Source organism: Setaria italica, chromosome III (assembly GCF_000263155.2).
Source record: "Setaria italica strain Yugu1 chromosome III, Setaria_italica_v2.0, whole genome shotgun sequence".
In the NCBI taxonomy this organism is placed as follows: domain Eukaryota; kingdom Viridiplantae; phylum Streptophyta; class Magnoliopsida; order Poales; family Poaceae; genus Setaria; species Setaria italica.
This window is the reverse complement of record NC_028452.1, coordinates 39250237-39263634: the sequence shown is the minus strand read 5'-3', so window position 1 is coordinate 39263634 and position 13398 is coordinate 39250237. Positions and strand designations below refer to the sequence as shown.

Below are 13398 nucleotides of genomic sequence, written 5' to 3'. Positions count from 1 at the left end.
AACGTGCATTACTATACTACTCTGTGAACTAAGCGGATTAACAAACAGTAGTTGAGTATGACATGATAATTTTTTTCTTAAACTTCACAAATTTTGCAAAATTTGAGTTGGAGTTTTTTTTAATATTCCCTCTAGTCATAAAAGGCTATCATTATAGACATACCTCTAGTCGGACTTTAATTTAAAACATTATGCTCGAATACTTTTTGAAATATTTAAGTTGGCTAGATGAAACTTATTTGCATATTTACTTTAAAAAATATTATAGTTAATTTCATCCTATAAATGTGTAATGGTCATATTTATATTCGGAATTCTTGTTCACCTTCATGTTTTAACACTAGAATGTATTGGGATGCAAAAAGTAGCAACAAATTGGTCCCAAAATAAAACTCTAATCAAACCTCCAGACTAATCATTTCTTCCATGTGATGTCTTTTGCATAGTTTGTACATTATGAGGCTATGCTGTTGGAGTAATGATTATAACGTTTTATTCCTCTCCACGAAAGATGCTCACAATAAAAACTGACACTGATGCAGTGATGACTACAAGAGTTATGCTGGAGTCTGCTTCAGAGAGTTTGGAGATCGTGTGAAACACTGGATCACTTTCAATGAGCCGTTTTCCTTCTGCCAAGGGGGTTATGCATCTGGCGTGTTTGCACCAGGCCGCTGTTCGTCCTGGGAGCAGGGAAACTGTAGTGTAGGGGATTCAGGAACAGAGCCTTACGCCGCGTGCCATCATCAACTACTAGCTCATGGAGAAACCGTCAGATTGTACAAAGAGAAATATCAGGTGACGGAGAATCCATTATTCTTTTCTGCTGGTTCAATTCATCCATGCATAAACAAGATGTATTATTCAGATATATGCAAATTTTAGTCTGATACTTTTTTTTCGAATAATTTGTCTCATACTCGAGTGTTGATTTAAGACTTGTATAAGGATGACGCCAGTCCTGTTCTGTGAAGTGGGGAAATGCATAAAGTTAGATTACCAACTAAATTGCACTTTTCAGGAAATATCAAATCAGAATCGTAAATTATTTCATCAGACTATTACATTTGTGTTCCATGAAATTGGTAACTTTAGCCCTTTGTGGATACGTTGATTAACCAAACACAACTTCATCCAGCTGTTATATCTGTGCTACCAAATATAAGGTTCTAGCCTTTTATATTGTTATGTATACAACCACCAAAATTATTACAGTTTTTTTTTTACATTTGTGCTACCAAATAACCCAAGCAAAAAAAAACATCGGAGTTTGAGTCGGGCAGATACTGATGTACTCGTCTAGATACACTCAGAAATCATACAGTTTGTTACAACTTAATAATATGATTTAGGCCTAACGCCTGGACTGGGACATTTTTTATTAACTAAACAAAACTTGAACATAATGCGTTCGACATTTCGACTGTATGTATAAAGTTCAATCTATTAAAAAATTGCATGCAGAAGGAGCAAACTTTCAACGCTCTGTTTACCAACGGAATTGTATTCAGAACATTATTTGTGTTTACCATTGACACGTGGATGACACAATTTATATCAAATTCAGGCCATGCAGAAGGGAAAGATTGGAATAACTTTAATGTCACACTGGTTCGTTCCCATCTCCAATTCAAAATCAGATAAAGGTGCGGCAAGACGTTCGATGGACTTCATGCTTGGGTGGTGAACTTTCTGGGACACACACATAACCTCATTCTCGAGTTCTTAAAAGTATTCTAATTTTACTATTTATGAATGCCCTTCTAGGTTTATGGACCCTCTCATTAAAGGAGATTATCCTTTAAGCATGAGAAAAATAGTTGGTAATCACCTGCCGAAGTTCAGCAAAGAACAATCTAAATTGGTCAAGGGTGCATTTGACTTCATTGGACTCAACTACTATACTGCATACTTTGCGGAAAACGTCCCTCCATCAAACAGCCTCAATTTCAGCTATAACACTGATCCGCGAGCAAATCTTACTGGTGAGTCACATTAAGTCAAGGATAAATGTATCCTTCTCCTTCATTTACCCGTCTAGAATTCATGGATAGTCATATTTAAGCATCCAGTAGTATTATGTTTGAAACCCACCATACATGGCAAAAATCTGGAAAAAAAATTCTTTGTCCAAGAGTGGTGTAGCATTTCAGATAAACGTGCATTACTAGTGCAGCTTCAGGTACATTTTGAAAATACAAGTACATGTAGCATATTATATGTGAATTGACCACCTTGCAACACTTTTCTTAGGTGCTCGAAACGGTGTTCCCATAGGTCCTACGGTAAGTTGCATTTCTTTGCATAAAAGTCGATGGTAACTTCTCCACTTTTTATGTGCAATGATTGAGTTCCAGAAATGAAATGTGTATGTGCAGTCTGCTTCAACTTGGTACTTCACCTTCTATATCTACCCTAAAGGATTACATGAGTTGCTACTTTATGTTAAGGAGAAGTATGGAAATCCCACTGTTTATATCACTGAAAATGGTAAGTTCTAATAGAGAAGGTGTCTAATTTGCAACAAAGCGTCTGAGTTCTACATCTCCCAATTTTGCAACTGAGCACATATTGTATTTGAGTAAAGTATTTTCCCTTTACTAGCTATTCAGAAAAAAGAACATAGCTTCCATCGGTAGGTACCAAAGAACAACAGAGCTAGGCTGAAAGTATTGTTCTGGTGTTTTAGGTGTGCCTGAACACTCCAGGAATCTCTGAAGGATGACATCAGGGTACAGTACTACCACGACCACCTTCTTGCCCTGCTAAGTTCTGTAAGGTATGAGCTGCTGAGCTCAGTACTGTGAATTTACTTTAAACATCCTGCTGTCAATAATATTACTGCATTTTCCTTCACAGGGATGGAGCAAATGTGAAAGGATACTTTGCATGGTCTCTGCTTGATGATTTCGAGTGGGCAAGCGGATACATGTTAAGGCATGTAAAGGCTATTTATCCATTCAAAATAATTGTAAATGCTCTCATTTGATTGCTTGTACTGATGGCCACAGTTCAGTCATTTCGAAACAGGACACAGGAGTACAGGATATCTACGGAGCCCATGGCATACCGTTGGTGTAGCACCACCTCCTCACACATCTACAAAATGAGGACAACTAAGACCCTTTCCCAACAAGAATCAACTCCGCATCATAAGAAAATTTGAAGCTCTTTAGAAAACTTGAGAAAAGGGGACAGAAATTGCACCGAAACCAAGAAACATGATTTTGAAAAAGTAGTCAGAAGGAATGATTCTAGGTCTTTTAAACATCTTCTCACATGTCATAGCTCTGGAAAATACCCCTCTTAAAAACACCAAGAAACCATTTCCAAAAACTAAGCTTTAGGAAAAAATCTAAATGATAGGAAACATAAAAACTCGTTTTTGCGTAAAAGAGAATAGTCTACCTATCTGGGCCATGGTGGGCAGACTGCCTAGGCCACTCAATAACAAGTACTACTCTGCTCAAAGTGGGCCGCTGTTATTTTGTTTGGTGCGATGGGCCGTCTGGGCCATATATACGAATTCGAAAGGGCGACATGGACGAAGAAAACAAAAGATCGCAGCCATACTCTTGGAGAAACCTTAAAAAGGACCCAGATTTCAACCACAGAAGATTACATGATTGCTAACTATATTTTTATATTTTATTATGTTATTTAAATCATATTTAAGGCTGTTGTATCTGCTTTTTGACGGTTCGTGCTTAATCACTTGATGGGCAGCTGTGGGACCAACATGGGCCACAATCGCTTCATGGGCTCAATTTCAGCGTATATTGGGCCTCTTGTTGCCTCTCCCTTTTCGTTTTGCCATCTTTTCTGATTTTTCTTTTTAACAAGAATGGGAGGGGCAAGCAAATTGGTGTTTGCTCATCAGTGAATGATAGCCTGAGAGACCCATTTGTTGCACGCAAATTCAAACGCGTCTAATTGCTTCGTGGCGCGCTGGCCTGCCGTGAAGAAGACGTGTGAGTAGCGATGAAAATGGATGGGAACGAGCGGGGAAAATCCCTTAATCATGTCCCATCCCATATTTTTTTATCAGGAACGGGAGCGGAAGCGGGACAACCGGAGCGGGACAGGAACCGAGATAAATAGGTATACGAGAATGAACAAATGTGGGCGAAAATACAATGAAAACGGGCTGGAACCGGGACCATATACCGGGATAACACGTTCCAAACTACATTGTATCAATATAAACATGTAAGATGCCTAGGCCAGCAAGCTGCAATGCCGCAAGCACAAGCAGTAGAGCAGCATGCTAGCACTATGCACTCCAACCGAGAGCAAGCTGCCAAGCTAGCATACGAGTAGCACGCAAGGCAGTAGCAGTAGCAGTATCAGAATTCATCCCAAGATGCTTTTGAAAATAAAAATAATCATCACATATAGCACTAGCTGCTCACGGATTAGCCTCCTGCCCCGCTACCCGTGCATGCGCAGGCTCTGAGGCTGTAGTGCCGGATGTCGGCGCGTCGAAGCTCGACCCTCGTCCACCGCGTCCACTGATTGTGGGCGTCTTGAGCATGTTAGGTCGAGGCCCCAGACCTGAGGGAGCGAAGAACTGTGATATTGGACCTATCCTGTATAAATAAAAAAAAATGATGAATACGGGATCATCCCGATTAAAAATGGGATCCGCAAATACAGGCGGGATACACCCTCAACCATTTCCGTCCCGCTCCCGGTCATCCTCATCCTGTTTTCCATCCCATTCCCATATTTTCCCATCCCGTTTTCGTATAGATAAAAATATGGGACAAATGTAGAAAAATGAACGGACGGAAATAGGATTTTGTCCGTCCATTTTCATCCCTATATGTGAGTCTCGACGAGCAAACAGTAGGCGGCCAGCTTAGTTGTAGCAAAAGTTTTCTAGTGATAACTCTCAGGATTGGGAAGGAATCCAACTCCCGACCCTTGCGTCGCCTTCCTTGTGACTCGGGGGTGCCAGCCCAAGCCCGTCGCCACCCCCTACCCTCCACCCCCAAACCCTAGAGCTGGTTGCCGCCGCTGCTGGCCAGGCGGTGGACAGCGGCGGCAGCCCGCGGTGGGGTCGAAGTCGGCCCCACGCGCTTTCTCCCTCCCTTATTTCATCCCCTCCTCCTCTCCCCTTCAAGGACGCCATGGTCGCGGGGTCGTTTCTCGTCGCCGGTGGGCGTGGTCTCCAACCACCACACGTTGGATCCAACCTCCCTGGTCCGGATCTGCGTGCTTCCGGTCGATGCCTGGCCATCACCTCGGGGCCGTGGGGCGCTCGCGTCGCCGTCTGCCACCGCCACCTCCCTCCCAGAGTGCCTGGTCACTCTCGCTCAGGGGCAGCTCGGGGGCTCCCGACCTGCACTGCCTAGGCCTCGGCCATGCCACCAAGTGGCGACGACAGCCATCGGCGGTGTCGAAGCTGGCGGCCGAGCGCACTCCTCCTTCCTTACCTTCCCTCCCCCTCCTCCCTTCACCCCACCGCACCCAGGTCATGCTCCAGTCGCTCCAAAAGGTCACCACCCTCGCCAGTGGTCTCATCCGTGCGGGCTTTTGCCCGCACCCACCATCCCAGCTCCCTCATAGGACGGCTCGAGGGCGACCCGCTTGCGCCGCATGTGCCTCCCCCCTAACCCTAGCTGGCCGCCGCCGCCATGGTCGATCGCCAGCCCTCCTTCTCACCGGTGGCCTTGGGTCACCGACGTTGTTGGGGTCATTGGGGGGAGGCCATCGCTGGTGATGGTGGTCACTACCCGCTGCCGTTGCAGTGGTTCACTTGCTCTTGGGTTGCTCCCTACTCATCGATGGTTGTCGCTCGTAGGGTCATGCCTCCTCTAGCCGTCTTCTTCGCTGGTAGGGATGGGAAGATGGTGTCTTCATCCTTCCCATGGTGCTTCGGGGTGCCGCCGCCACCATGGCGGCCGCCACTGCTTTGGGTCATCCCCTATCATCATCATCGAGTGTTGCTGGGTGAAGGGAGGGCTTCGTCTGCGCCTGCATGTGCTCCTCTGTTCACGACTTTGCGTTGGTCTGCCATCTTGGTCAGGCTACCCTCTTCCCAAACCTTTGCTAGGTCTCCGAAGGTGTGTTTGTGGTGCTCGGTTGTGGGTGTCATGAGCGAAAGCTCTGCCCGGTGTTGTCCGGCGCCGGTGGTGGCTACATCTGTGGGTGTAGCACCCTCTGTTGGGGGTGCTGTCGAGGTCATCCACAACACTTTGGTCACACCAAGTGAAAACTTGGTCCATTCTTTCTTGAATGAATGAACGACGGCGACGTCTTTGACGTCGTCCCCCCTTGGAGGCACCAGCTTGCTTTCTCTCCGCTCTCCAACTCCGGTTCCGATGACCTTGACATTGTTCTATTTGTATGGTAGTTTTGTAGGCGGTCTTTGTGTTGTTTCTTTGTATTCTTGCAGGTGGACAGTTGTTTGGGCCGTTGTCATTAGCGGTGTCGGTCGCTCCTTTAGTTAGGTGTTTGGTTGTAGGGTGAGTGGGGTTTTCAGTTCTTCTGCTAGAGGTCGTCTGCAGCTGCGTGTGTGGCATCTTGTTCCTAGGACTGCCCTTTGTAATTCTGCTCTTCTACTTAATGAAAAATGTGCTATGCACGTCTTACAAAAAGTTGTAACAAATAGATTGCCCCCAATAAAACTACAAGTCGCTACCTCAGTCACCGTCCTCCCTTCCTTTTTATCGATCTCATTGTTGGTAGCTAGATTAGTTACTAGTTTCATCTAGGGTTTACTTTACTCAGCAGCATCGATGAGGAGGTGTTGACAACGGCACATTGAAATAATAAGGTACCTTTGGGCTCTCTCTACCTTGACGACGTCCAAGGGCCGATGCAAGCTTTATTCAGATCTTGACAGTTAGTTTGTCAATCAGGGTAAACAATCTATTGGCTATTGATGCAACGACTTTGATACCTTCTTTTGATTTGTTCCGAAGGTTCGATTTCTCCAACCCTCTGTTTTGGTGGTGAAGGATTACAAGCCCGTGTTGTTTGGGGTCATTCTTCAGGCTTCAACCGATATTCTTTCAGTGACTTCTAGATTTTGTTTCTAGCAGCAAATGGTTATTGTTCTCTTTAAAGCACTGTGTGGCGAGGGTATTTCCAGATGTCTTGTTCCTATATTATCTTTTTCATGCAATCTTCAAGCTCTGCGTGGGTGGAAAAAGAAGATGAACAATCAAAGCAAGAAGATGATGAAAAAGATATTCGATGCTATTTATTTTTGGTAAAATAGCTAAATATGTCCTTCAACTTTGGTCGGAGGGTCGTTTTGATCTCGAAGTACCAAATAGTCCATTTAGTCTTATAACTTTTCATTTTAGATCAAAATGGTCATTGGACAGATGTGGCATGCCATGTGTTCGTGCCATGTCAACTTTGGTTCCCTTGGATGAGTCTAATGTGTTATACTTGTGGCATTTACCACTTGTTTCATCCAATTATAAATGATACATGTAGTAGAGTCTGGAAATTATCTTTTCTAAAGAAAATTATAAATAATATCTAATGTGGATTTCACATATTACAAGAAACTTTTCATATTTATCCTGCTCAAGCAAGATAAAATAAATACAGTGATGGCATGGTATATATGTTGTGCCATGTCTTTATTAGTTTTTTTTTCGAAATGAAACTGATGGGAGCCTAAACAATGTCATATGTTAGACGTCATACCTAAGGTTCAACAAAAACTAAAGCTACATGCATGAAACATAGGATAGAAGATGATGCCAAGATTTTGTGGCATCATCATAACAATCTAATACACAATCATAGACATGGTGAATTAAAGGGGTAAAAGAGATAATTCTATGGTGTTAACTTATCCAAAGGTTGCCCGTGGCTGACATGGCAAAGACGCATGGCATGCCGAGTCAGGGACCAGTCTGATGTAGAGCTGGGACTTGGCTCACAGCCTGGCTCTCTCGTGCCTCGTGCCGCATCGTGCTGTGCCGGCACGGTAAGGCAAGCCTCTTACTAGGCCCAAACACGGCCGTGGGACGCCAGCATGCCTTCGTGCCGTGCCAGCCTAAACACGGCCCTTGCAATACATGTGTTTATCTTTTATTGGTGCTTATTTGTTTGCACATAGTTTTCTCTCATACAAAGAAAATAATTTCTAAAAATTAATAGAGAAAACAAACTTTATTATATAAATATTGAAGGTGAATGTTATAACTACATGTGGCCATACGAGAACACAACATTGTTATATTATGAATGACCATTATTACGATTAGGTAGATTTTGTGGTTTCTTTCATTATAGTAGTTATGGTAGGCTATATGATACATAAAAGGAATGTTGTTAGGACGATATAGCCTATAGATGTGCTAATGGACCATTTCCGTGCCGTGCCGGTCTAAGCACGGTACAGGATATGTGTCATGCCGTGCCACCTATCGTACCAAGATCCTAGACACGGCACGACCCTCGCATTTGTGCCGTGCCATGCTAGCACAGTCTAAAATTCACCGTGCCGTGTCGTGTTTTGAAGCATGCCAAAATATCATGCTTCAAGCGGCCCACGAATAGCCGGGCTCAAAGTCCCAGCTCTAGTCTGATCCGAAAGAGAGATTCATGTGGCCTGTTGGATATCCCTGGCCAAAGTGGCCCTCGGAGTACATAAATTTGAGGCACGTATTTGGCTATTTTTCTTTTATTTTGGCTGTCGTCTTATGTCAAGTTGTACGGCTACTGTTTTTCTTGATAAATAGTATATATGTGTCACTCTTCGAGTGCCTTTCTCAAAATAAAATAAATGTCAATGAACAAGTTGTTGGCTCATTGCTGCCCGTCACCAGTTCAAATCTTGTTTATGCCATAGAAAAAAGATCTCGATGCCAATGCCAATGAGAACATTGGCAGTTTGGGTAGACCAAGGCGGAGTTGCATAGGTATTTGAGACTCTTGTTGCACTTGTAATTCGCATAGGTATTTGAGACTCTTGTTGCACTTATAATTCATGTCAGGTTGTCCTTTTTTCTTATTTAGGTATGAGGTTACCTTTGTTTGCACCTATCCCACGGATAGCCATGGTAGACGGTAGGTAATGATAGCTCCGTTCGTTCTATGCATTTGACCATATTTGAATAGGACTTAGGGTTTATGCACTAGTCGATTCGACTCCATCTCATCGGTAAACTCCTCTACCAGGGGCGGACCTTATTAGGCAAGACCAGGGTGGGCCATGTCCCCTGCCCCAGCAGAGTTTCCATTGATTAAACAGTGATTTTACACTGTTCCTTGGGTTTTTAGCTCAACAACTAACATAGGTTGGTCACCCCTGAATGTTTGGTCAAGCTCCGCTACTGTCCTTTAGCATGCCAAAGTATAGGTAAAGTGGTAGGGAGGTTGATATCTCTCGCTTAGAAATAGTGAACCAAAATTTGCCTGCTATTACAAGGGCAACTTTAGTGTTTAGAATTGTTGGTAGTGCTAAGATGAAGCCATGTCACATGTGCTAGTTTAGCAAAATTTGATACAACGTGTTGTACCCGCTGTAGGACCTAGCAAATAGTAAAATATTAACAGAGAATGCCCTTTCCTTCCTCCCTCCCCCCCCCTCCCCACGTGCAGCTCCTGCAGAGCAGCCTTTTCTTGCATGTTTTCCCGATTCTGCGGCAGCCAACGAATTTTCTAATCAGGGTACCGGCTGCAAAGTTGAGCACCGGGTGCAATGATTTTGACTTTGCACGCCTCTCCTCTCCGGTGTATTACACCATCCTAAACTTACTCTCTCCTCCTATAGCACCCCTACATACAGCCGTCGAATTGAAGCTCTCCAAAAGCACTACTCCGTGAAGCACTATCTGTTATGATACAAAAAGGTAGACAAACATTTCCATCGGGAGTCATTATGGGAGATGGTTGTATATGCATAACCGTCTTCATAAAGTTTTCAAATGCTTTTACGGTAAAACTCCATCTTATCAAATTTTCACAAACCTTCGACTTTTTATTTGTTGATCTCAGTGAGATTTCCTAAATCCATCTGCTTTACGATGTATCTTGGATTGTTTCTTTAACATGTATAAATCACATGATGATTATCCACCACCCAGCAATCTGCTACACATGCCTCCACCTTGTTCCGCTTCCATGCGCTACCAGGATGCTTAGCTACGAACAGCCGCCGGTGCTTCCAGCAGGTTGCTGGATTCGCTGAAGACCCACCATTCTGCCATCCGGTACTTCCACCGCTTTGAACCTGGTGTTCAAAGAATTTCGCGTGGAGATGATGCAAGATCTGGAGCACTGCTGCAATTCTTTGCAACCGCAACAACGACGACATGGGGGTGCCAAAAAGGGCACCGGTGACAATAGTTTGTTCACAAACTTACTGCAGTAAGAATTCATAATAAAGATGCAGGGGCCATGTTGCAACTTGATATCCAATAAAGTTGGTTCCACCCCATCGTCGGAAATCAGAATGATAGTACCCTGTTTTAACTACAATGCATAACGTGTCAGAGAACTATGGATGTGTTTGGTTGCATGCACCACATGATGCATGTATGGATGATCTTGGATGGGATGGTTCAACTAATTTGTTTGTACCATATGATTCACTCTAATTAGTAAAATAATATATTAAGTAGGATAACCTCATCCTGGATGAGTTGGTACAATTCACCCAACCAAACAAAAGTAATAATAAAGGAATATTATTATTTTGAATCATTTCATATATGAATCAAATGATACAACCAACCAAACTTGAGCCACCCAACAGTGGAAGACGAAGGTTATACAAGTAAAAAACTAGACTTCATGTCCTGCTCTGCACCGAACAACTAAAATGACAAATGCATAGCTGTTATTTCGTTACCAAGGAGGTGCCTAGTCTGAAAAAATAACGGCACCTCCAGCTATTCAGCACAGAGATCCTTCCTTGCATGACAGAACCCCTACCGAGTCAGTCATCGCCGACACTAAGGAGACCGATTTGGCAAAGCTAGGGGTGTTAACGTCAGGCCCGGGACTACCAGATGATCTGAAGAATGCGCCGTTGAGCAACATATCACCTTCAGATATCCAGGTCCAGGTACTCCACTCACTCTCTGCTGTTCTTCCATCACGCTTCGTCACCTGGAAAAAGTTTACAGTTCAGACTTCAGAGTTTGTGACCGTCCAAAAAAAAGGTGCAGCTCGACTTTACTTTCTAAATATTTTTTTTCTCAAATACTCAAGAGAACTGCGTATGAATGTATTAGAGAAATCAAAGAAAGACCGGCCTGTACATAATGCCGTGGACACAACACGAACATCGATCACACTCTGAAAACACACCCGCTCCATAGTTAAGTGCGCAAGGCCCACATCAGACAATAAACAGACGGCCCAATGAATAACAGAGAACGATCACAGGGATCAATACTTCTTTCTAGAAATTTGTGTTGCGACATATTCCTTTCTAGGGAACTATGGAATTCTTGTTCAACTTATACTGACTAGAATAGCTGAACAAGTTCTTCGCGAAAGATAATTGACAGAGTATCCAATTATGGTTTCACAAATGACAGCAGCTTTGCATTAAAATAGGAGTAGAAGAGTTACTGCGAAGAGATAATAAAAACCTCTTTGGCCTCGCCTGCTAGGAATCGATTGCCATGGCTCAGAATTGTTGGTGAAGCACTGCCACCAATGGCGTATATCTGCCAGCTTATGTAGTCATTGTTGATGACATGAAAGAGTCCGAACCGACACCTACCGAGCACTGAATGAGTCAGCATTGTATTCAGCTGAGAAAACTTGGCATTACTGTCAAATCTTGATTCAAACAGAAGAATGTGCCACACCATAACATGTCAAATACTCACATTAACTACCAAGTGCTTGGAATACTTGAAAAATTCTTCAGAAACATATAGTTGCATCACAAAATGGTACTTTTAATTACCTTGGCATTCTCTGCACAAGACCTGGCCCGAAACGGTTAAACGCAACGGTGACCTTCATGTCCTTGTCATCAGTGAAATCGTCGCTGTGCCCAAGAAGCACTGCCTTGTCATGGTTCCTCAGGAGGTTATTGGACAGGGTCACGCGTGTGGATGCGTCCGTGACGTCGATGAGGCCGTCGGTGCACTTCTCAAGCGTGCAGTGGTCGACCCACACGTCGGTGGCGCGGAAGACGGTGATGCCGTCGCCGTCCGACATGCCGCCACTCGCCGTCCGCGCGGGCTTGCAGCCGCGCACGGTGATCCCGTGGACGATGACGTGGCTCGCGTTGTGGATCACGAGGCAGGCGCCGCCGTCCCCGACGACGACGGCGGCGCCGCGGCCGTCGACGGTCTTGTGGGAGCCCACGAGCAGGTCGTGCTTGGGCCGGATGGTCATGTCGCGCGCGAACGTGATCCACAGGGGCCCCTCCTGGACGAGGCCGTAGCGGAGGGTGCCCGGCGCCGGGTCCGACGGGTCGTCGGCGTCGCCCGGGTCCGTCACCACGTAGTTCCTGCCGTTCTTGCCGCCGCCGGCGTCGCGGCCGAACCCGACGGCGCAGTCGGCGAGGCGCTGCCGGTTGTCGGCCCAGCTCGGGTCGCAGCGCCAGCAGTCGTCCACCGGGTTGCCGGTGCCGCAGTCGCCGTCAAGCATCCGTCGGTATCGTGACGTGTTCACGCTTCTGTAAAGGACAAGGAAGATTAAACTCACTGACGGTAAGACGATGGTATAATTTAGTCTCAGAAATTAATACAGTTTAGCTACCTGACTAAATCTTGCACGACCTCTTGCCCACCTGTGGTTGAGGAGTGGATTGGCAATGGAGAAGAGATGAAAAGGGGAAGAAAGGATGCAGTAAAGCAGAAGAAGATGAGAAAGGCCATTCTTGTTGATGACAAGATGAAATTGACATGAACAGCAATTTAGCAGTATAGTAGCTGCTGCTGATCTCGATCTAAATAGACAGTGAACAAGAAGACCGCCATAAGGAAATTCTGTTGTTTAGAATTACGATCTATATGAAAGTGAATAGATAGAAGGGAATTATTTAGGGTATAACGACTTAAATGGAATTATTTGATTGGCTTTCCATTAAGGTTTCTAATATCCAGGATATGTCGATCGGTTAAAGATGGTAGGCATTACACGAGACTAGTTGCTACGGTATCCTTAATTCGAAAGTACACATGGTATGCTTTGTCAGGAAAAAAAAATGGTATGCAACTACTAAGAAATATTATCTGTTCCTAATGGAAAGAGACAACATAAGAAACAGATAATACAATCCAGTTCAAAAAAATTAGAATCACATGTGCTTCTGGAATTGCATACCATTTTTGTAAAATGTACCATCGTGTGTTTCTGGAATTGCAACGAGTGAAATGCACAAGATGTCCGAGTAATAAATAATAAATAGAATTACATGTGCTTTACTTGGTTTATTAAAAAAGGAAAAAGTCCATT

At 44.3% G+C, this 13398-nt stretch overlaps 1 protein-coding gene and 1 pseudogene across 1 annotated transcript; one reads left to right on the top strand and one right to left on the bottom strand.

The window, feature by feature from the left end:
- The first annotated feature begins 464 nt into the window (after positions 1-464).
- LOC101760123 lies at positions 465-2989 on the top strand (annotated as a pseudogene).
- A 7880-nt stretch (positions 2990-10869) lies between these two features.
- Positions 10870-12818, bottom strand: LOC101759715 (pectate lyase). Its single transcript, XM_012844563.1, has 4 exons — positions 12731-12818; positions 11897-12644; positions 11574-11703; positions 10870-11085 (listed from the first exon to the last, which is right to left on the bottom strand). Exons 1-4 carry the CDS (start codon positions 12816-12818, stop codon positions 10870-10872), a joined length of 1182 nt encoding a protein of 393 aa, XP_012700017.1.
- Positions 12819-13398: the final 580 nt, after the last annotated feature.

Bases quoted from the DNA above. Each gene is read 5' to 3' on its own strand.
- LOC101759715 (XM_012844563.1), bottom strand. From the start codon at position 12,818: ATGGCCTTTCTCATCTTCTTCTGCTTTACTGCATCCTTTCTTCCCCTT. The intron at 12,645-12,730 runs GTGGGCAAGAGG...TCTTACCGTCAG, and splicing joins AATCCACTCCTCAACCACAG to TGAGTTTAATCTTCCTTGTC. The intron at 11,704-11,896 runs GTAATTAAAAGT...AGTGCTCGGTAG, and splicing joins CTTGTGCAGAGAATGCCAAG to GTGTCGGTTCGGACTCTTTC.